Source organism: Talpa europaea (assembly GCF_964194135.1).
Source record: "Talpa europaea genome assembly, chromosome: 2".
Lineage (NCBI taxonomy): Eukaryota > Metazoa > Chordata > Mammalia > Eulipotyphla > Talpidae > Talpa > Talpa europaea.
Window position 1 is genome coordinate 78,135,231 of NC_140068.1, and position 21,903 is coordinate 78,157,133.

The 21,903-nt window shown below is 35.0% G+C and overlaps 1 protein-coding gene across 2 annotated transcripts in view; it reads left to right on the forward strand.

The window, feature by feature from the left end:
- Window positions 1-5,346: 5,346 nt before the first annotated feature.
- The window catches only part of BMP5 (bone morphogenetic protein 5), a gene marked incomplete at its 3' end in the record, with an annotated part of 108,278 nt that continues 91,721 nt past the window's right edge, over window positions 5,347-21,903 (forward strand). For both annotated transcript variants that reach the window (XM_084256936.1, XM_084256937.1), the window contains exon 1: window positions 5,347-6,063. In XM_084256936.1, coding sequence (XP_084113062.1) covers window positions 5,574-6,063 — 490 coding nt within the window. In that variant the 5' untranslated portion in view covers window positions 5,347-5,573. The remainder of the gene's footprint in view (window positions 6,064-21,903) is intronic.

A 21,903-nucleotide genomic window follows, 5' to 3' on the forward strand; every position in this document is an offset into this window, starting at 1 on the left:
GCCAAGTACCTTTTCTCATCCTCCAGACATTTTCAGACCTTCCCTCTTCTGCATTTGTGTGTCTACTGTATATAATTGTATGAGACTTAGCAGGTGTGGTGTTTGTTGCTAATGTTTTATAAATAGTGTTTACTGGGCCTCCCCGGTGGTGGCGTGGTGCAGCGGTTGAGCGCTGGGCTGCAAAGCTGCCCGCAGTCTTTGCAGTGCGGGTTTGACCCCTGGCCTCTGGCGAGGGTCTTACATGGCACGAAGACCTCTCCTGCCACCCGCTGCTCCCCTCAGCAGTGTGTTTTGTTGGTCTGCCTGTTCTGCTCTCTGCTCTGGCTCTGGTGAACTCTCTCACCCTCCAGTGCTTCTGACTGTACCCAGTGCTTGTATAATAAATAAATCTAAAAAAAAAAAAAAAACCCATTAAAAAAAAGTGTTTACGTTCACAGATTCTTGCATTGTAACGTAGACCCTTAAAAACAGCACCAACAAAACAAACCAAAAAAGTATTTATAGCACAAGAGATTGAGGTATTCACTCTTAGGAATTGAAGTTGCTCCTTTAGGTTAGGGGCCCCTTTAATTCAACAGGTAGCCACCTAATCAGCTTTCCTTGTAAGGATAGACTGAGGTGTTTTGTAATGTGATTCATTACATGATGCTTTTCCTTCTGGCTTATTATGACTATCTAGTATTGATGGAAGTTTGTACTTTGATCCATAACTGTGGGATAAGATACTTAATAAGCCTGTTTTCTTTTGAAAGGAACCTTTAGTAGGCCAGGGGAAACTACCTATAAAGAGATAAACACATTTGTAAACTAGTGAGCTATTGAATCCTTGTAACCATGCAGCAGCTTTAAGAATATTCCTGCATTATTCATCTTTGTTTTTAAAAAAGTTGTTCAGCAAATATTAATTGAGTTGCTAATATATGCTGTTTGGCATTGGTGAACAAAATTAACTCATCCCCTACTTTCATGTAGTTCTCATTCTACCTAACTTCACAAGGAAAATAGTAAAAATCTCCCTTGAGCAATAACCACATTTAAATAATAATTTTATGACATCAAATCAATAGATATGATATCATATTGACTGTAAACTGTTACTACAAAAACCTTGTTTGAAATTTCTTGTATCCAAAGCTATATAGCTAGCACATAGTAGTCACATCATAGCCTTCCAATAAACATTTGTTAAATGATTGAATAATTTCAAATGCTGGATTATTGTGAATGTCTGAAAATTATAAAGTGTTCTACAAATGAAGATATTCCATAGTTCCCTATTTAACTGCTTAATGGTCAACCTATCGGTTTTAAATAGTCTATTAATTTGTATGATGGATCTAATAATTTGAGTGACTAAATACTCAGGTATCAGCTAATTAGAATCTTTATGTCATATCTTTAGACTGACACTTCATTAAGAGTTCAATTTTTAATTTGTAATTGTTGGTTTATTCTTTCTTTTTAACTGTTTGAATACCTTCTCTCTTGAAATAGTGTAAAACAATGTTAGGAACATGTAATAATACAAAGCATATTGGAAGAAATCCTCTGTTCATTTAAAAATATTTAATAGATATCACCAAACTTTTCCAAAGTTTTTGGTGACTGTAATTTATTATATGCTTCCAACATTTCCTTAAATATCAATCACAGACAAAAAGTGTAGGCTCTCTATGATTACAATTGATTACAATCCCTTTCAGGTTAACTGCAGGCAAATCTAAGTCAGATGGTGGTGTTGTAGCACCGCTCTGCCTGCTTTTGGACCATTCTTACTCAGACCATATTTCCTATTTATGTATATACTATGTTTTTAGCTCAATAAACGTGTAAACTGATGGCAATTCAATATCAAGATGCTGCTCTGTTCTGCACTTGTCCTGTATTCACCCAGAAATTTCTGAAGGGGAGGTCTTCCTTGAATTCTGCCACTGCTGCAAGCTTCTTCAACTCCCTAAGGGCTCTCTTTTCCCCTTTTTTTCTTACTCCCTCCAACACATTCTAAGATACCTTCTCTTTAAGAATTTCATGATCATGCCTGTTCTGCTCTCTACCCTCTGGTGAATCCTCTCACCCCCAGCACCTCTGGCTTGCACCTCAGTTCTTGAATGCATAAATAAATCATTAAAAAAAAAGAATTTCATGTTCATATGAAAATAATTTTGGATTGTTCTTTAAAAGTGAGGGGTAATTTAGGAACACTGATATTTAGATTGGGGATCTGTCTTATACTACAGACATAATTTTCAATTAAGAGAAAACAATATAACAGCAACAAAACCATAAATAAAATAAAAATATCCTTCCAAACCAAAGCAGATTTATGAATGTTTCAACTTTCTTTTGTGCAAATTTCCTTTGAAAGGAGAGGAAAAAAATGAATCTGTTTATTTTCCATAGTCATTTTTTTCATACTCGTCATCTAAATGTGTCAAATTTTAAAGAAGGAAAGAAAAAAATGAACAGAAAGAATGACAGTGGAGAGCTACTTCTTGTATGAATTCTATTGTTTGTATTCCCCACCAAAAGGTCATTTATATGAATGTATAACCCCAGAAAAATACTAGATTGTGAGAGGTGGGTTTTTGATCCAGGTTCCTCTTAGAATATACTGCTCTTGAGGAATAATTTTTGTTATGCCCTATGTATTCCCCTGTCCCAACTTTTTCAGTCTATACTTTTTCACTGTGTTCAATGACTTAAACACAACTTTTAAGTACATGCTCTGAATTTGGGCTGTTTTGCCTTGCAGTTGCAAAATACTTTATCTTTTAAATTGTTCTCACATACTTTGCTACAATTCTACCTGGGAATCCAAACTATGTGATAAAATACATTTACATGTAATTGAAAATGAATGTGACTTTGCTTTTTGGTGGTTAGCATTTCCCCTTTATTCCTGGTAGATTTTTTTCTTCTTTATTTTCTTTCTCTCATTGCACATGTTGATCCTTTTGAAAAATGAATGTTTGCCAAATCCAGTCTGAGTTGGAAGGAAAAGTGGGGGAGGGTGGATGCTAAAAATTCTGACCAAGAATACTAGCAGCTGATTCCCAATATAAAGGTATGCTATATGCCTGTTTAAGCAATTAAACCACAATTATGCTGATTGATATTATAAATCATGCTTTGGGAAAATGAATTTTTGAGGCTCGTGACACCTAGACTCATTTTTATTTTTCACTTGGATCTTAGGAAGAAAAAATCAGCACATATGGAAGATAATAAGAGTTGTTTCTTCCTCTAGTGTGGCCAATTTTTACTTGTAACTCTATGCTGTTCCCTAGAGACTTGAAGAAAATTCATAACCTTGATAATTTATTTTAAAATGCAGAGGAAAACTGTAATATGCTTTATCTGACATATGTTTTCTAAATGTAGAGACGTATTTTGTCTCCAAGTAATTGATTTGAATCCTTACCAATGACCAACAGCTCTTAGTTTGAAATAAACAATTTCAAGAACTTTAGTGGATTAAACTATTTCTTATCAAAATGCTTATTCTTCATTTATTTCTGACCTACACTACTGCTCTTCACGTAATACCTATTTTATGGACATGTTCACTGTATGTCAGTATTGGGTCTGCTACTGTGGTATCTGACTTGGCTATTAAAGAATATTCAGTAGGGAAATATGAAATAGCATTCATCACATTTTAGTGTAGTGAATTTGTAGAAGAAAAATGATGCAAACCTTTTCAGTGTTTCGCCTTCTCCAATAAACAGAAGATTGTGGAAATATCACTTTGCTTTACAGACTCAAAAAAAAACAGTTAAAAAGAAATAAGAAACCACATACCTCCAGATAGTTTAAAAAAAAAATCACAATTTCATAATAGTTCTAACATTTGCTTGATAAATCTACACTGGTATCAGAATGCTATTCCAGACAATGAAAGTACTGTGAGCCCTAAGGTTAAGTGAGAGCTTGTAAGGAAAATCATAGCTGCACAAAAACATTGTAGGCTTCCAAATTTTAAAGGCATTAAACATTAAGGATAAACACGTACTTTGCTCATTTCCTCGGATTAAGCACGGTGTTTTAGAAAGGTGTGCACTTTCCCCATTATATCCATCAAATTTTAGGAACTCAAATTTCAATCTGCATGTAGTCATGAGGAATATTTGACTAGTGTTTATTTACATGGGTTAAAAGAAATCAAAGCACTGACTACAACTTATGGGAAATACCTGATTTGTATGTCTGTTTACATTTCAACTGAAATGACTTAAGAATTGTGACACTGTATCTGAGGGTATTTGTATTTCAACTGCACTGATTTAATAAGAAATAGGAATGTGCACTTTTGCTTACAATTTTGATATTTAAAGACTCTTCAAACTGGGTTATCTAATCACCATTATTGAATTATCATATCTACTTCTTTGAGGGTTAGAATATATTTATTGATGATACTTTATTTTCTTCTGAAAAGATTTGACTGTCAGTAGGGAAGGACAAATTAACCTCAATTCACAACTCATTTTATTTTTTAAGAAGTAAACTTTAATAACTTATAAAAACTAGAAGTAAATATAGAACTGAGACATAGCATGATAATTTGACCACAACCTGAGACTTAATATAGAAGTATACTAAGTGAAAGATCTGAAAGAGTACTATATAAAATTGGTGTCAAAATTTTCAGTCTGCTGCTTGAAATTTGGTTTTTTTCCCCCCTTAGAACTTATATGCCCTGTGCATCACTGTACTATGTTAGATGTGTGTCTATAATATTGTGAAAATGGAGGCTTTTCTGGTAGCCAAAGGGTTAAGTTCTTTTTGCTTTACCAGTTTCAAATTACAATGAGAAGCCTCTTCTTTCCCAGCAGGGTTGTGCTTACATTACTCTTTAGATCTCCCTTGAAGAGGGCTGGTATATTTGTGCCTGCTGGAGGTGGAATTAACAGTGAGAAGGAGAAGGGGATTGAATGGATTTATAGGAAGGTTTTCAAGTAAATTCAGGGAAACACATTTACTTGAATAGTACAACCTTGAATCTTATTTTACACTAAGACGACACAAAAGATGTTAAAGTTATCACCAAGCTGCCGGACAAATATATATTCCAACACCAAGGTACAGATCAGCATAGATCTGTGATTCAGAAATCAGGATTTGTCTTGGAAGGAGCTCAAGGGTTGAGAAGAACTCAAGAGCAAGTGAAGATAACTTTGGGATCTACAGTTTCTCAGAAGATCAACTTTTGTTCATTCAGATACCAAAGGCCTGATTGTCATAAATTCATATAGGAATGCATAGGTCATCTGATCAAATAATATTAGACGTCTTCTGCTACATCAATGCAGCAAAAACTCTTAACAACTGTGGATAAGTGGAAATCCGAGTTTCGGCTTTCTTAGAAATAACTACTCTTGACACATTCCAAAATATTTAAAATAGGGCAGGAAAAACAGTAAGGATGTTGTGTTCAGAACTGTCACTGTCATGAAGAATAGGTGAATTTATTTTTTCAGCTACTGGGAAATTGTACCTCCTTGCAACTTAGATTTTTTTTTTTTAAGAGAACAAGAAGGACTAAAAATATCAACTTTTGCTTTTGGACAAAAATGCCTCTGACTGTATTTTTACTTAGGGGTATTGTGGGTTTCCTCTGGAGCTGCTGGGTTCTAGTGGGTTATGCAAAAGGAGGTTTGGGAGACAATCATGTTCACTCCAGTTTTATTTATAGAAGACTACGGAACCATGAAAGACGGGAAATACAGAGGGAAATTCTCTCTATCTTGGGTTTACCTCACAGACCCAGACCATTTTCACCTGGAAAACAAGCATCCTCAGCACCCCTCTTTATGCTGGACCTGTACAACGCCATGGCCAATGAAGAAAATCCCGAAGAGTCGGAGTATTCGGTGAGGGCATCACTGGCAGGAGAAACAAGAGGGGCAAGAAAGGGATACCCAGCCTCTCCCAATGGCTATCCTCGTCGCATACAGTTATCTCGAACGGCTCCCCTGACCACCCAGAGTCCTCCTCTTGCCAGCCTACATGATACCAACTTTCTGAATGATGCTGACATGGTCATGAGCTTTGTCAATTTAGGTATGTTGTTCATTTATTTGTTAATCTACGTGACTCCAAAGTGGAGGCTTTCCTAATGGTAAAGTAGCTGCCTGGTAGGTGGTCGTGTTTATTTAAAGTCGTTTTCTATAACTCTACTCTCCAGCTTCTGTTTTCTTTCTTTCACTGATGTAAGATTTTGCCTTAGACTATATGTGTGTGTGTGTGTGTGTGTGTGTGTGTGTATATATATATAACATATATATGCATACAAAAAACTAAAATTAAACACTTATGGTTTGGGTAAAGTGGGTTTTCTCAGATCTTGTTAAAATTTCAACCTTGCTTAAATATGTGAATAAAAAGGCAGTAATTTTAAAAAGTAAAACTCGTGAGAATAACTATACTATAGGCAAAAATATTAATAATAAAAGAGAAGCAGGTATTTTTAGATGGGAAAGTAAAAGTGACATTCTGAACTATTTTTTTGTCAGTAACCTAAAAACATATAAGTATATATACTACTTAAAAACTCAGAGGAGTTCACTGCTATGAAAATATTAATGACAAGTTAAGATTAAGTAATGTTGCAAAAGACTTCTATCAGAATTTCATGGAGAGAGATTGAAATTTTGTAAAATTATTTTAGAAAAGATTTCAATTGAGTATTTAACTGTAATAATATAATTCATACCTATTTATACTTTTTCACATGCAAGAGAACTGTAAAATAAGATTTGATGGTCTTTATAGATACAAAATTTTCCTTTTTAGTTGAGATTAAAAAATTAATTGACAAATTCTTTAATTGGCAACATCAATAGAAAATGAATTTTAAAATTATGCTTTAGTCAATCCTGCAACTTTCATGTAGTCTTTAAATATTGACAATATCAAGTGTTAAATTAGTGTCCAGTATTTCATCTCATTGTAATAAGTTTACCAATTTAAAATGATTTTATGAGGGCTGTAATTTTCTTTAAATATTTTAGTAGGACTGAAGGTGAAAATTTACTATCTTGAGACATTAAAGGGAAAACATAATTTATTTTTGAAGACTGCTAATTTTATCAACAAATGTAAACTTAAAAGAATTGAGAACATTTTACTGTAAGAACTTTCAAATTTTTGTTTTAAAAATAGTCTGCTTTGTCTTTAAAAATTGACATAAATTATTATACACTTAGTTAAAAACTTCCTTATATAATATCTCAAAGAAAATATTCTTTGAAAAGTCTAGCAACAAGTTCTAATAAAACATGGATGTTACTATAATATATAGTGCTTAATATTGTCTGCTCATTTGCAATCCTAGCATGAAGGATAAGGTGATTAATAAATCATATGTTTCATGTTGCTAGAGACAAAGTTCTCATTATTAAGTTTTGTAAGTCATCCCTGGTTGCCCTAATCAGGTGTCTTGGAGGCCTTTTATTCTATATATAAATTACAGGTTTCACTTGGAACTTTTAAGCCATTAGAATATAGCTTAATTCTAAATTACTTTGTACTTTTCTCTAACGTAAGTGTCTTGCAAATGTGACGTATGGTACATTTTACCCTGTAGTAGTTTCTAAAGTATTATTCAGTAATTTATATCAGTGTCCGTATTTTAATTAAAAAAAGATTCACATATTCATAAAAAAATCACTGAAAAAAATCAGTCCAAGTTTTCTGTGATCTTCCAGAGAAAAATGTTATGATGTATGTTTTAAAAAATAATAACTTAGACTGGCATCTGTCCTAGTAATAGCTTTTATTATAATTGAATGTTTTGATAGTACACAAGAGTATTTGTTTTTTAAAAAAGAATGAAGTATGCTTTTGAAACTGTACATAATTAAATTTTATAAATCTACATAAAATAATAAAAACAATAGTGAACTTCTATGTAGTGATTTCTAGAACTGTTTTTATCTTTAAAAAATACATCTATTTCAATTAAATCAATGACATTTTGGTTATATTGTTTAGATTATAATAGCAAAGCAGTTTTATAACTATACCATGAAATACAATTATTCATTTTACTCTAGAGAAACAATATTGGATATTGGAAATTAAGAAAATATTTATTTCTTTTTATTATGCTGCACTGCTGTAGTGATTTATTCTCAATAATAAATTATAATCTCTTTTCTTTTTAAAATTGTTCTAAGCTATATGTCTCACAAGAAATTACTGACAAATTGACTCTGATACTGAGTTTTTCCTGCCAGTCTCTGAGGAAAATTGAACCACAATTTTATTTTATTATTCTTAGCTCATGTTCCTTAACATATGAAAATCTTGCAACCAATCACTACCTAGTAAGAGGCTTTAACTTCTGTACTTCTTCCATAATGAAATAGGTGAAAGAATACTTTTAAAAAGGTAGAAGTATAATGCCATTATTAACTGCACTAAGAATATCCATGTACCTTAATTGTCATCCTTAACAAATATTTGCAACTTGTTTCAAGTTCTGTTAAGACTCATCGGATTGTATTTTTCTTTTTTTTTTTTTTTTAGTGTCTTAAAAGATGTATTTCGTAAGGACCAAGGGCAAATGATCAAATTAGCAATAGGCAAGGGATTTGTATTGTGGAAATCACCTGGATATTTAAATATGTGAAAAGAATCTGCTGACATTTTCTATAAGATGAATTACATAAAAAGGATCTACTAGCATCCTTTTTATTAAAGTTTGCATTTGTCATTTTCGAATGAGATAGTGGATTTTCTACAATTTCATTCAGGAAGTCATTTTTCCAGAGAAGTTTTGATCATCAAGAGGAAACAATTGAAACTGAATCATATATATATGGGTGTGTGTGTGTGTGTGTGTGTATAAATTTTCAAATGAAATGATCTTTTTTTGGTAGTGTAGTTCTTTAATAATAAAAAAACCCTTAACTTTTAAAATTTAATCCTCCTTGCTTGATGATGTCAGAATGTTGGTGCAATGCTATGAGAGGTATTAAGATTTGATCGAAATGAATTTTACCTTCATCAGTGATAATTGGAATTTATTGAAAGAGAATATAAAATACAAATTAATTGCCTTAAGGTCACTGTAAATCACTATGAAAGCAGACACATCAGTCTTGATCTCTAATTATTTTATTGATTTTTTTTCTCTTTGAAGAAACAAATAATTGTGTGAAGAGTAACTTTCTACTTGGTTGTATTCATTATTCTGGGGCCAGCTTTTGTCATCCTCATAGTATCTAGCTTTCCCAGGTTGATTTCTCTGTTTTGTCCTTAATTTTGTTGTCTATCATAGAATTTTTGTGAGATAATACCACATTTTTTTGTTAGTAACAGCGCTGTTCTGGTAATTTTTTTCTTCATAACCATTACTTTTTCAAAAGTGTTAAGGGTTAGTTTATGTATCAAATGCCTTTAAAAATGAAAGAAATAGTTAAATAATTTGCTTGCAATATGTAAGTATATTTCCTATTTATATAAAGACAAACATACAGTGCATTCCTGAAATCTTTTAGTTTGAAGTCCACTTTTATTTGATTACTTGGTGATATAATTAAAATGATGTAACATTGGAGCTATTTTAGAGGAAATTACAAAAACCAGTCAACACTAGAACTTTTAGACTATTCTTTTTCTGCATGTATTTCTCTGATAAAAATGAACTTTGGGTCTATTAATGGTTTTTGACTTGCTCATTGGATGGTTTGGAGTCAAATACTTAGATATATTTTAAGAATATGTATTTCTCAAGCATAAAAGCATATACATGTGATGCTTTTTCATATTTTATAAAATCATATTTAGCATTTTAAATATGAAATAGGTAAAAAACGCTCTCAAAACTTTAAACTTTTCTCCTCTTACTTGGCCAAGTTATTAAACTCTCCTGGTGCTGGGAATAAAAAAAATGCTTGTGTCCTCAGTTGAAAGATTTGAAAGACATCAATGATATTTGTTATTATTTTTGGCGGACTCAAAGTGCCCAGTGGAGAGGAATTTATATACAGACCTGCCTAAAGATGCCTATCTATGTAGTCTCTCCAACAAGGTTATTAACACTTCTGTAACATAAACACACCCATAAACACATCCACAATTTTCTTCTTTTTCTTTTTGGGAGAGTAGAGGGGATGGAATGGGAGGAAAGATGATTAAAAGCCATGATAATATTCATGGATTATGTCTGGAAACACAAATGCTAATATTGGGTAAAACAACATTGCTTGAAACGTTTAACCTTTGAAGAGAAGAGTTCTGAGAGTGGAGAATTTTATCTCTCGTCTTCAACAGCCTTTGTCTTTCATAAATTGACCAAAGGGATTCTTGTTTTCCTTTCAGGCTATTTTATTATCAAATGATGGCCATGGCCACAAAGGTAGTTATTGTCATGGTTTAATTAAAAGATTTTGGCACATCTCAAAGATCCCTCACAACTAGACAGTTTTAAAAGTTTAGTAAGAAGTGACAGTTGGAAATAAGAAGGTATGATAATACACGCTTGGGACTGCCTCACTCACCATCTCCAGCTCTTTCCCTTTCATTGCATTTATTTAAAATACAGCCTCCCTCTCTCTTTGCCTCTCCCCCCACCCCACATTTTTTGGCCTTTCCTCTTTAGTTCCATGGTCTTTCTAGCCCCAGGCTCTCTTGGCACCCTTCTCCTTACTGCCCCCACCCTTCCTGGGGTCTGCCTTTGGTGAGCATTTCTTCATAGCCAGAGGCTTAGATTAGCTGAAAATCAATTAGTTACAGCTTGATCATTTAGGTACAGTCTCCTGTTTTCCCTCTAGTAGAGAAGGAAAAGGTTATGATGTGCCAATTGCAGTCTCCACCCATCAGGAGAAAAGCTCCCCAGGGCATCAGAGCTGCTCTGGCTGTTGCCATCCCCTGTAATTCTTTCCTCACCATCCCTTTCTTCTTTGCTTCTTCACCTCTCCCAGAGGATCCTATTGACAGAGTTTAATTGTCTTTTGCCTTTACTTTTTTATAACATAATTAAAATTTAAAAGGGAAGTTTAAGGGAAAGAAAAAATGCAAAATTGAGCAAAAACAGGGCTAATCAAAAATGCAATTCTCTTTTAGTTTATAAAAAGCTTTCACTTATATTGTTTTTAATACTCATGTCACCTCTGCGAAGAAAGTGTTTTCCTTTTTAAGTGGAAAAGAGATGATGAGAGAGGATAAAGAGATGAAGAGTAACAGTTGGAGGCAGAGAACAATGAGGAAGAGACAGAAAGAAAATATTTTCTGCAAAGCCCTTGGTAGAAGGAAAATGAATTAAATGGGACATCAGAGACTAGTTTTGAGGTTGTGCAGGTGGAAGATGTGTTGGGAAATCCTCAGTCTACCTCACACTGACACAGCAGCTAATTCAACATCCCCAACCACATCAGCTCCAGGGGGGAAAGCCTTTCATCCTTACACACTAAAATACCGAAGTGGGGAAAAGGGAGTGGACTCTCAGTGTGTGTGTACAAGGAGCATACAGACGGGCTACTCACATTTACAGTCATAAATAATGTAGTAGCTCAGCTTGAAAAAACCACAGGTTAAAGGAAGAGGCTTCCCTGACGCACAGAGAGGGGTTGAGATCAGAGGAGCCACTGAAAGGGTTGGAGTGAAACAATGAAGTCCTTGTTCTAAGTAATATTTATGAGTGCTTCTTTGCACCTTAAGTTCATATTTTATTGGCTGGGCGGTGGGGTTTCCCCATTTGCTCATCTCTTAAAATAGTACCCTTGGCTAAGATAGTCTTTAAAACATACCAGTGAGCCCTACAACTGGCTCATTTATTGGGAGGGAAAAAGAATCTGTTGTGATTTTGATGTCAGATTGGGGTGTGCAAGCTCTAGTCATGGATCTTAACATTATGACACTAAGATGAAAATAATCGTGAGTGTTCACCTACCTTTTTCAGATATTTGCAAGAGTCCACATAACCAAGTAATAAACCCTCATATAAATGAGCTTTGTCTAAATGGTTGTGGTAAAAATTATAATCTAGAAAAGTAGGAACAAAAACTATTAAAATGTAGAAAGTTTAAAATGATAAAAATATCATTAGTACATCAAGAAAGAGGAATATTTAATTAAAAGAAAACAAGAACAAACCTCTATCACCAAAGAGTGTATACCTTCTACCTACTTACAAGGCAGGAATTACATAAACTTTACATACGTTTAGAAACCAAAACTTTGCATAATGGTAAATAGTTTCAATGCTATAGAAATTAACTAGGGTTAAGTGCTATTTTGTAATTTCTAAGGTGTTGAGGATCCCTGTCTTCATAAAGTTGTGTCCTTTCTCTTTTCAAAGCAATGTAGTGTCAGTCCCTTTATTAAAAGAAGCAACTCTAATTTAGAAGTGACTGAATATAGTTAAATTATTTATCATAGTAATTTCTTTGTGGAATTAAATAACTTTTATTGTTCTTGTTTAACATGTTTCCTGGGATTGTTAGGAATAAAGAAAATAGTTGAAAAGGTCATTTAGATTTTATTCAAGACTATGAGACACATCAAAATAAATTATTAATATTTACAAAGTCCCTTATTCTATGCTGTCATATGAGAAATTGAATATTATTTCTTGTGCACCGTCTTTTTGTCCCATTACAACTTTGTGATCAGCTTCCCTTAATAGAAGACACAGTCATTTCCATACTCATAAGTTCATGCGATATCACCACTAATGTGGTTTTAAGGTATAATTACACATCAAGCCTAATTGCTTTCCTTTTTGCGCCTCCATGACAGAAGAGAGTAACACAAAGACCAAATGCCTGCTTTGGAATCCCTTATTCTATGCGTTCTAGTAGTATGAGTTAGGGCAAGTTACGTAAATTCTCTCTGACTCTGGTTCCTTTTATGAATGTGTAGATGATAATAGCATATTCCTCAGTGGTGTTGAAAAGATTAAATGAGTTCATGGCACACACTTTTAAGAACAGTATTTGGAATATTATGAGAACTCAACAGATGTCTATTACTGTTATTAGACTTACATGTGTATCCAACAGATGAGTTGTATTTGCAGGAGCTGCTTAATAATTTGTGGAACCCGATGCAAAATGAAAATGTGGAGTCTCTTGCTCAAAATTTATTAAATATTCCAAGGTGATGGCAGCAGAGTATTAGACCAAGTGTGGGGCTCTTGTGAGTACAGGCCCTGTGTCACTGCATGGGTCACATGACCACGAAGCTGCCCCTGTATGTCTGATGACATGTTATGATGGCAGGAAGCACATCCTATTCATCCTTTTATGAACTCAGAGATGTATAATCATCAACATGCTCAAACTGAATCTTTTTTTTTAAAAGATCTATTTATTTTTATACAAGAACTAGGGTACAGGTCAGAGGCACAGGAGGGTGAGAGGATTCACCAGAGACAGAGCGGGGAGCCAGAACAGGCAGACAGACAGAAACCACTGCTGAGGGGAGCAGCGGGCGAGACAGGAGAGGTCTGCCACGCCATGTGGGAATCTCCCTGGCCAGCTGGGAATTGAACCCATGTTGCAGAGGCTGAGGACAGCTCGACAGCGCAGTGCTCAACCTGCTGCACCACCGGGGAGGCCCCTCAAATTGAATCATTTGAGGAGAGTTTAATTAATGCCCTTATAAGATATGCAGGGCTATTTTGCAAAGCAGGGGATATTGCGGCATCTGGATCAGTGAGGGAGTCTTTACTACTCCTGGTCAGGAAACAGTTATCAGAAAACTCAGAGGAGAGCTCTCTGGGGAAGGTACGCTGACAGCAATGGTGGCCTTGGGAGAGAAATGCCAGAAAGCCAACCCCTGTCAGTAGGAAGGGAGACCAAGGATTAAGTACCCAGACCATGTATTTCTATCACATTTCCATTATCTGATCCTCACTGAAAGCCAGAGGATCACAGTTTGTTGGGATAAATCACGCAAGTCAGACTCGATGCAGAAAGTAGAGAAATGTGAAGAGTGAATATTGAGGTACAAAATGAAGATATTTGGCACAGAGGGATAAATATTGGGTGGTTAGTCAACAAGAATTCTAGAATCACTTCAATTTCTGTGCAAGTTATTCATGTATTTGTTAACCTTTGTCATAATTTATGGTAAAATTCAAAAGATAATCATAATTTGGTAAGAAAGTTTATTAGTTAACAATTTAGTGAAAGAAAGTGAAAACTCCAAGCCTGGTGTGCTGAAAAATATGCTTAAATTGTATATGGATCATTCATTTCATTTGATATATTAAATCTGGTTTCTAGCAAATTGAAATTAAACACATAAAGTGCAGAAATCACACTCTCAGTACAAATAGTAGCCTGCAATTATCAGTCTAAACATTCAAAATAGAAAGCAACAGAGTATTTGCAAATATGTTGAGCAAATATGAGTAGCAATGTATTTTTTCTTCTATTTAGTCTGAACTCCTTTGTCATTCTTCTTAAAATGATGCATGCCTATATGTGAAAACTTTTTGAACTCTGAGTGGAATCATACGCTATTCTCTACAGTTAATGTTGCTGGCACAAAAAATAGGATGAGGTAAATTGGGACTATTGTCTTTCTTTTTACTACCTTTACTCATCTGTGGCAGAATTTCTGTGACTCCCAGAGGCAGAATTTAGTGGAAGAGCAGGTATGTCTGTTACTCAGTTCTCATAAATAACCAACCACTGAGCATTGAGGCCATATTCATCCCCCTGCCTTTTAATCACAGACAAGCACTGAGTTGAACAGCTCTCTCAAGTATTTTCTATATTCACTTTCCAAGATGCTAAGGATGGCAGTTTTAAACAGATTTTTATTGCTCTTTTTATCAAAAGCAGAGAAAGAGAGAGTTCGACTTGAAAATTGTGTCAGTTCCTATCCAAGTAACCTTGATACAGACATTGAATATTTAGTGGTTATCAATTAAATAGGCTTATGCTTAATGTTTTGTGGCCATTTTCTTTGCTTAGAGTGAGGAGAGATTATTTGTTTGGTTTTTTTTTTTTTGAAGATTTATTTATTTATGCATACAAGAACTGGGGTACAGGCCAGAGGTGAGTGGACTCACCAGAGACAGAGTGGGGAACAGAACAGGCAGATAGACTAATATACACTGCTGAGGGGAGCAGCGGGCGAGTCAGGAGAGGTCTGCAGCACCATGTGGGTAGCTCCCTGGCTGGGGAGTGAACTCATGCTGCAGAGGCTGCGGGGGCAGCTTCACAGCTATTTGGTTCTTAACTCTCAGTAGCGTTTGAGTAGAAAAGCCCTGCAGTCAGTTTGACTTGAACACCAGCTTTGCATCCAGCTGCATAACTTCCAGCAAACTATTCCACTTCACTGGAACAGTTTCTTTATCTAGAAAGTGGACATTGTGATGCAACATTCTAGTTAGGACTTAATAAGGTAAGATTGTAGGCCTTTATGCCTACATGAGAAAAGTACTCATTTATAGTCCTAGACATGTAAACACTTCTAGAGTTAAATCTATGGAGTCCAAATGTTAGAGAAGCTCTGCAGCCAGTTCATTAGATTTTGTCATAGAAAAGCCTTGCTGAGATTGTGAAACACTATGAGCATGACATTTTCTCAATCCAAAAGAAAATGAACCCTTGAATTTCACTGGCTCTGCCTGCAAGTTGGACTGTTGATGGAGTGTGTTCCCGAACATCAGTGTGTCCTGGAAAAGGTCAGTCCCAACACAGTCTTCAGGTGACTGTGGGGCTTCCCTTTGAGCACCCAAAGCCAACATTTTGGGGGATGTACTGCTGAAAAGTGCTTTTCATATTCCCGTTGGTCAGATACCTAGAATGAACCCCATGGTTTTACTTTAGTTCCAGGTATTACCTGTTCCATTTCCTTGCTTATTATGGAGAAGGGGAAACTGATTGCAGGCCAAAGTAATAAAATACAATTAGAAAATATTTGGTTGTGAAGAGAGACAGGCACACTCTAAAAGACCCTTTGAAAGAAGGGGAAATAGTCTTCAAGTTTTAATGCTTATGTTCATAAGCCAACTTGTTTTCTTTTAGTTTTAATTTTGAAAAAAGTGGATTCATGATGAAAATCTTGGTAAATAAACTCCTGAACTCTAAATAGGAAAGTTGCTCTCTTCAAATTCTCACTCCTGGAGCTGTCTGTAACTCAAATTATGTTTAAATTTATGATTTTCTAATTTTTAGCTATTCTCATTACTACTTGTATCATTAGAATCATATTATTTCTCTTTGACACCATTCAGCCTTAAGTATTTTCTAGACTCTTTGGGCTTTTTTATGTTTAAGATAACAGAAATTTTTATTAACTTTATTTTCTGTTATATATTTAAAAATTTTTTTAAAGATTTATTCATGCATATAAGAACTGGGGTACAGGCCAGAGGTGCAGGGGGTGAGAGGATTCACCAGAGACAGAGAAGGGGAAGAGAACAGACAGACTGACTGAAATAAACTGCTGAGGGGAGCAGTGGGTGAGACAGGAGAGGTCTGCTGTAACATGTGGGTATCTCACCGGCCGGCCACCATTGAACCTGTGCTGCAGAGGCTGTGGACAGTTTCACAGCACTGTGCTCAACTGCCTGTGCCACTCGGGGGGGGCCCTTTCTGTTATAATTTGAAACCAGATAAGAATTTATGCATTTGATCTAAAAAAAAGCACATAAAAATTACACATTAACTGTAGGCATCTTTTATTTTTACCAATCATATTATAAAAATCTCTGCATTGAATTTTGATATATAATATTTTGAGTGGTAAAATAGGAATTTCTTGTTTTTCATTATTCATGCTGAAAGAGAAGTCAGTAAATGATCTTAATTTTCAACTGTAATGAGTAAAAGTTCTGAAATGATATGGATTCCAATATGCATATTGACATAGTCAAATCAACATTTCAAATTTTTATCTTCTATACTGCCATGTCAAAAGTGGTTATTAGTGTATACTTATTCACTTTGAGAAAGAATTTCTCAAAGTGATAAATTTGTTATTAAATAACTTTATAATTTTTTGTGCCTTTAAGTAATACATTTGAAGTACATGTGGCCTCCCTGGTGGTGCAAGGGGTTAAGCACAGCACTTGAAGCTATCAGCAGCCTCTGCAGCACTAGTTTGATCCCCAGAGCTAACTCATATGGCCAGTAGACCTCTCCTGTCTAGCCTGCTGCTCCCCTCAGCAGTGTATTTCAATCAGTCTGCCTGTTCTGTTCCCCACTCTGTCTCTGGTGAATCCTCTCACCCCCTGCACCTCTGGCCTGTTCCCCAGTTCTTCTATGCATAAATAAATAAATCTTTAAAAAAATAAAGTATTTCACAGTCTCAGGTATATATGATTTTAATTATAGTATATTTATAGCAGTAGTAATGAAAGTAACAAAAACAACAATATAATTCTTGTGGCAGGCACTGGACTAAGTAATTTGTATACATTGTTACAGTTAATCTTTATCTCAACTACGGTTAGATAAGTATTTTTCTATTCCTATTTTAGTGATATGAAAATTGAGGCTTAACAAAGGTAATACCTTACGAAAGTTATCAATGCCTAAGAAGTAACAGTGTCAGTACTGGAACCATGAATTCTTTGGCTACAAATTTTCTGTACTTTGTCACTACTTTTCAGCTTGGTAACCCAATCGAAAAATATAAACATCAGTGCATCTTTTAAGAACGATAACAATGTTTTATACTTTATGGGTACTGTGTGGTTTCATCGACATTACTGTGGCATCTAGTAGTTAAAGGAGTCGATATCCCAATTGCCTGTCTATAGAGACTGAAGTAGATGGTTCATTCAGTCATTTGACAAATATAAAGTAATTATCTACTGTTGTGAGAGGCATAGTGCTGAATCCTGTGCCTACTTCCAGCCAAGATCTCAGGGCAAGATTCTTGTGCCAGAATTTTTTGCTTAATGTCACATATTTTAAAGAAATCACACTATTTTAAAGAAATCATACTAAACTAATATTTTCAAAAAATTTATTTATTTATGCATACAAGAACTGCAGTACAGGCCAGAAGTGTGGGGATGAGAGGATTCACTAGAGACAGAGCGGGGAACAGAACAGGCAGATCGACTGAAATACACTGCTGAGGAGGGCAGCGGGCTAGTCAGGAGAGGTCGGCTGCGCCATGTGGGTTTTTCTCTGCTTGGGGATTGAACTCGTGCTGCTGTGGCTGCAGACAGCTTCATAGGTTGTGTCTTAACCCCTTGAGCCACCATGGAGGCCCTAATATGTTTTTTTTTGCTATTTAAATAACCAGGCAGAATTAACTCCTGCATATAGGGAAAATATTTTTTAAACCTCAATCCCTTTAAAGAAATTCAAAGCATACAAGACTCCCGTCACCAGCAAACAGAACCAAAGGACGACTTTTAGTTCAAAAGCCATGGAGAAAGATAGAGCCAAGATTTAACATAGCTTGGTGACTCTGTCAGAAACTTCCTCTTATACCTGCAGGACTCTACTGATTTGAAGGCTTCAGTGATTTTTAAAGGAAGTGGCTAAAAAAAAAAAAAAGTTTAACATTTTGCACAGGATGCTTATTGCACATTCCAAAGCATAAGTGTAGCTTACCCACTCATTATTTATTTGTGTTGGACTCAGGAAATAAGGGTAAAAGGTCCTACAGTTTTTCAAAATTAAGTTGTTGGATCTGTCCAGATCTTGACCTCTGACCCTAACTTAACTTCTTCACTTGTGTGCTAATAAGGTTGTGTTCAGTGTTTACTTTGTTACTGTACACATTGAAAGTGATGTGGATTAGGTTATAATAAGAGTCAATGGAGACATATTTTATAATGTGGAAAATAGCAGAATTGTAAGAATTAGTATAAAGTCCTCTTTGATATATTGCCTCACATCTGGACATTAGGCCATCAGGCAATTATTGCTTCAAGTTGATTGTTGAAAAAGTGTTATGTTGTAGAACTGATTTATTCTTACTAACAATTTGCTGTGATTGTGAAATGAGTGTTGCAGCAAAATATGGATCTGTGATATACCATCGCAGTTATCGGTGTTTAAAAATCATTTCATTTCAATGAAACATCAGATCATCAAAGTTAAATAATTAAAGTAGAATTAAAAAATGTTTTCTGCTCTATTGGAAATTTACTATTATAGCTAGCATGTATTCTGTGCTTATGAGTAAAAGACAGGGTGCTTATAGCATTTCAAGTGCTAACTCATTTAATTCTCACAAAAAGAGCCTATTTTACAGATGAGGAAAGTAAAACCCTGAAAGAGTAAGTTGTTTGTCCAAATTCCTCCATTTTGTAAGAAGAGGAACTGTATTTAGAGTTCAAGTTGTTCACTGCTATGCTATGTTATCCCTATAAATGCCATTGAGAGACTGTTGATGGGGCATTGTTTGAACTCTTTATAAAGCCTGTGTATTTTGCCAACATGTTGTGGGGTGGATTTGTAATATTTTTACTTCATTAGTAATGCTTTGAGTTTTGGGAAATATCTCTAATGACAAATTTACCAAGAGTCTTATCCGTGGAGCTGAGCTCCTACATAAGACTTTGGGAAGGACTGAGGTTCTGTGGCCATTGGAAGGAAGCAAATGCAAAATCATAAGACAGAGGGAAAGAAGCACTTTACAGACATCAAGGGTACTGTCTCTTGTGCCATGCGACCTTACCGGTAACAAGGGATGTAACAAGGGATGAAAGGTGCTCTATGCTGATTCTACCTTTGAAAGAGACTTGGCATGAACAGGAGTAACATTGGGCAAAATAGGAGACAGGCAGAGTATCAAAGTTGCAAGCAGTAATAGGCCTCAAATGCAGTGGTTGGAGATTGGAATAAATTAATAGGGAGTTCATTGGGATGCTGGATAACTGCCAATCTGCTGGCCAATATAGAGGGCCACACAAGCAGGGCTGGCCTGCAGCTAAATATGAGTGCCTTGCTCATGATTTTCTGACCCAGTCTTGGATTGGCCAGGGAGTCTCATGAGAAATATACTAAAGTGGAAGTGTGGGCAGCAGGACCATCTATAGCCTACAAGCTAAAAAATCCTGTTGCTGCAAATAGAAACTCTGGCAGATAGCCTCTGCTTCATCCCGTTTGTTAGTGGTTGAAATCTGTGTGTTCCATATAACACTGAACACTCCACATTTAAAGGACTCTTCATTTGTAGCAGCTGCAGCCCTCATCTCTTGCAGGTGTAAAGTTTGTTTCTTTTCACATAGCTTACTCATTACCCTTTCACCACACAAAAATTAAGTATATTATTTCTGCTCTATAGGTATCTTATAAATTAAAAGTTAAGACCTTGGGATAATTAATTTTTTAAAGAAATGCTCTGTGCCACTAACACACAGGAAAGGAGTATTTTCTTTTAGAAAAATATTTATCCCAAGGCCTTAGCCTTTAATTCATAAGATATCTGTAGAACAGAAATAATTAATTAAAAAAACTTCTGGGACAACAACATTTCTCAAAAGAAAATAATAAAGCACTGGAGGATAACTCAGTTTTTTTTTAAAGATTTATTTATTTATGCATACAAAGGCTGGGGTACAGACCAGAGATGCAGGGGTGCAGAGACAGAGTGGGAAACAGAACAGGGAGACTGACAAATATAATGCTGAATGGAGCAGTGAGTGAGGCAGGAGAGGTTTGCTGCGCCATGGGGGTAGCACCCTAGCCCACCCAGGATTGAACTCATGCTATAGAGGCTGTGAATAGCTTTACAGTGCTGTGTTTAACCCCTTGCACCACCAGAGAGGCCCGAGGACAGTTTTAACTCCCCTTAGCTCTCAATGCATGGGAAATCATAAAAGGAATTTAAAAAAGTAGGTATCACTGTTAATATGTCAGATTTTAGTTAAATGCCTGAGGTCTAATCTCTGATTTGAAAAGCAGGCCAAGAGGTAGCTGCAGAGTAAAACTGAGTTTTTAGGATATTATCTGCTGTTTTTAAAAACTTTGTTTTCTTTATCTTTCTCTTTCCCCCTTTACGTAATTTATCCTCTTAGTCTATCTAGACTGATTGTAACATAAGGAGAAGTGAAAAGGATCTCAATATCTGGTTTCTTACTATTCAGAGTGAAGTGTACTTAGGAAGTCAGATAATAAAGTCATTACTGACGATTAGGAAAAAAATATTTAATTTTAATTTGACTAGCTTCATTAATATACAAATTATAATATATGCTTAATTATAGTTATTTAAATCTCTTGGGTGTTTTTATCATTTATGTTTTTTTAATCAAAATTGTCAGTATTTCCTAAAGTGTATTTCATTGAAAGCACCTGTACATCTTTGTAAGAGGTGTTATCTGAAATTTTGTAGTCAAGTAAATTCAAACTATGCAGAGAAACAGTAATTAAGCAGGTTATTATAGTTCCAAGATGAGAATTTTCAGTAACTTTATTATGCTAATGAGCATTGTGAATGTATATGGATGACATTGTTTCTTTTGCACCTTGGACTCTGGAATGCTCCTAACAGTATAATGGCCCCTCGTATTACAGGGTATTCAATATGAGAAACAGGGAGAAATACTATTATATAAAAGCTATTTGGGAGATATGGCAAACAGAGCATAATTTAATTTGTTGATGCTATAGTCAGTTCATATGCAAATTTAATATGAGGCAGAAAAAAGTTATAATTCTATTATCTAACCCAACCATTGTAGATACTTTTATATATTTCCTTCCATACCTTTTTCAATGTACTTATCCATAGACTTGAGCAATATTATGCAAAGTTGTGTATTTACTTTTAGTTTTTTGTATATCATATTCCTTGTTAATTCATTTGCTCTTATGAGCATAATTTAATAACAATATTTCAGTAAACTAATTATACTTACATTAACTTTTTTAGTTGGTATATAATTTTTCCACTTTTACTATGTATATTCTGTCACAATGGATATTTTTCTGTATACTATAAACATTTTGGATAATTTCTGATCAT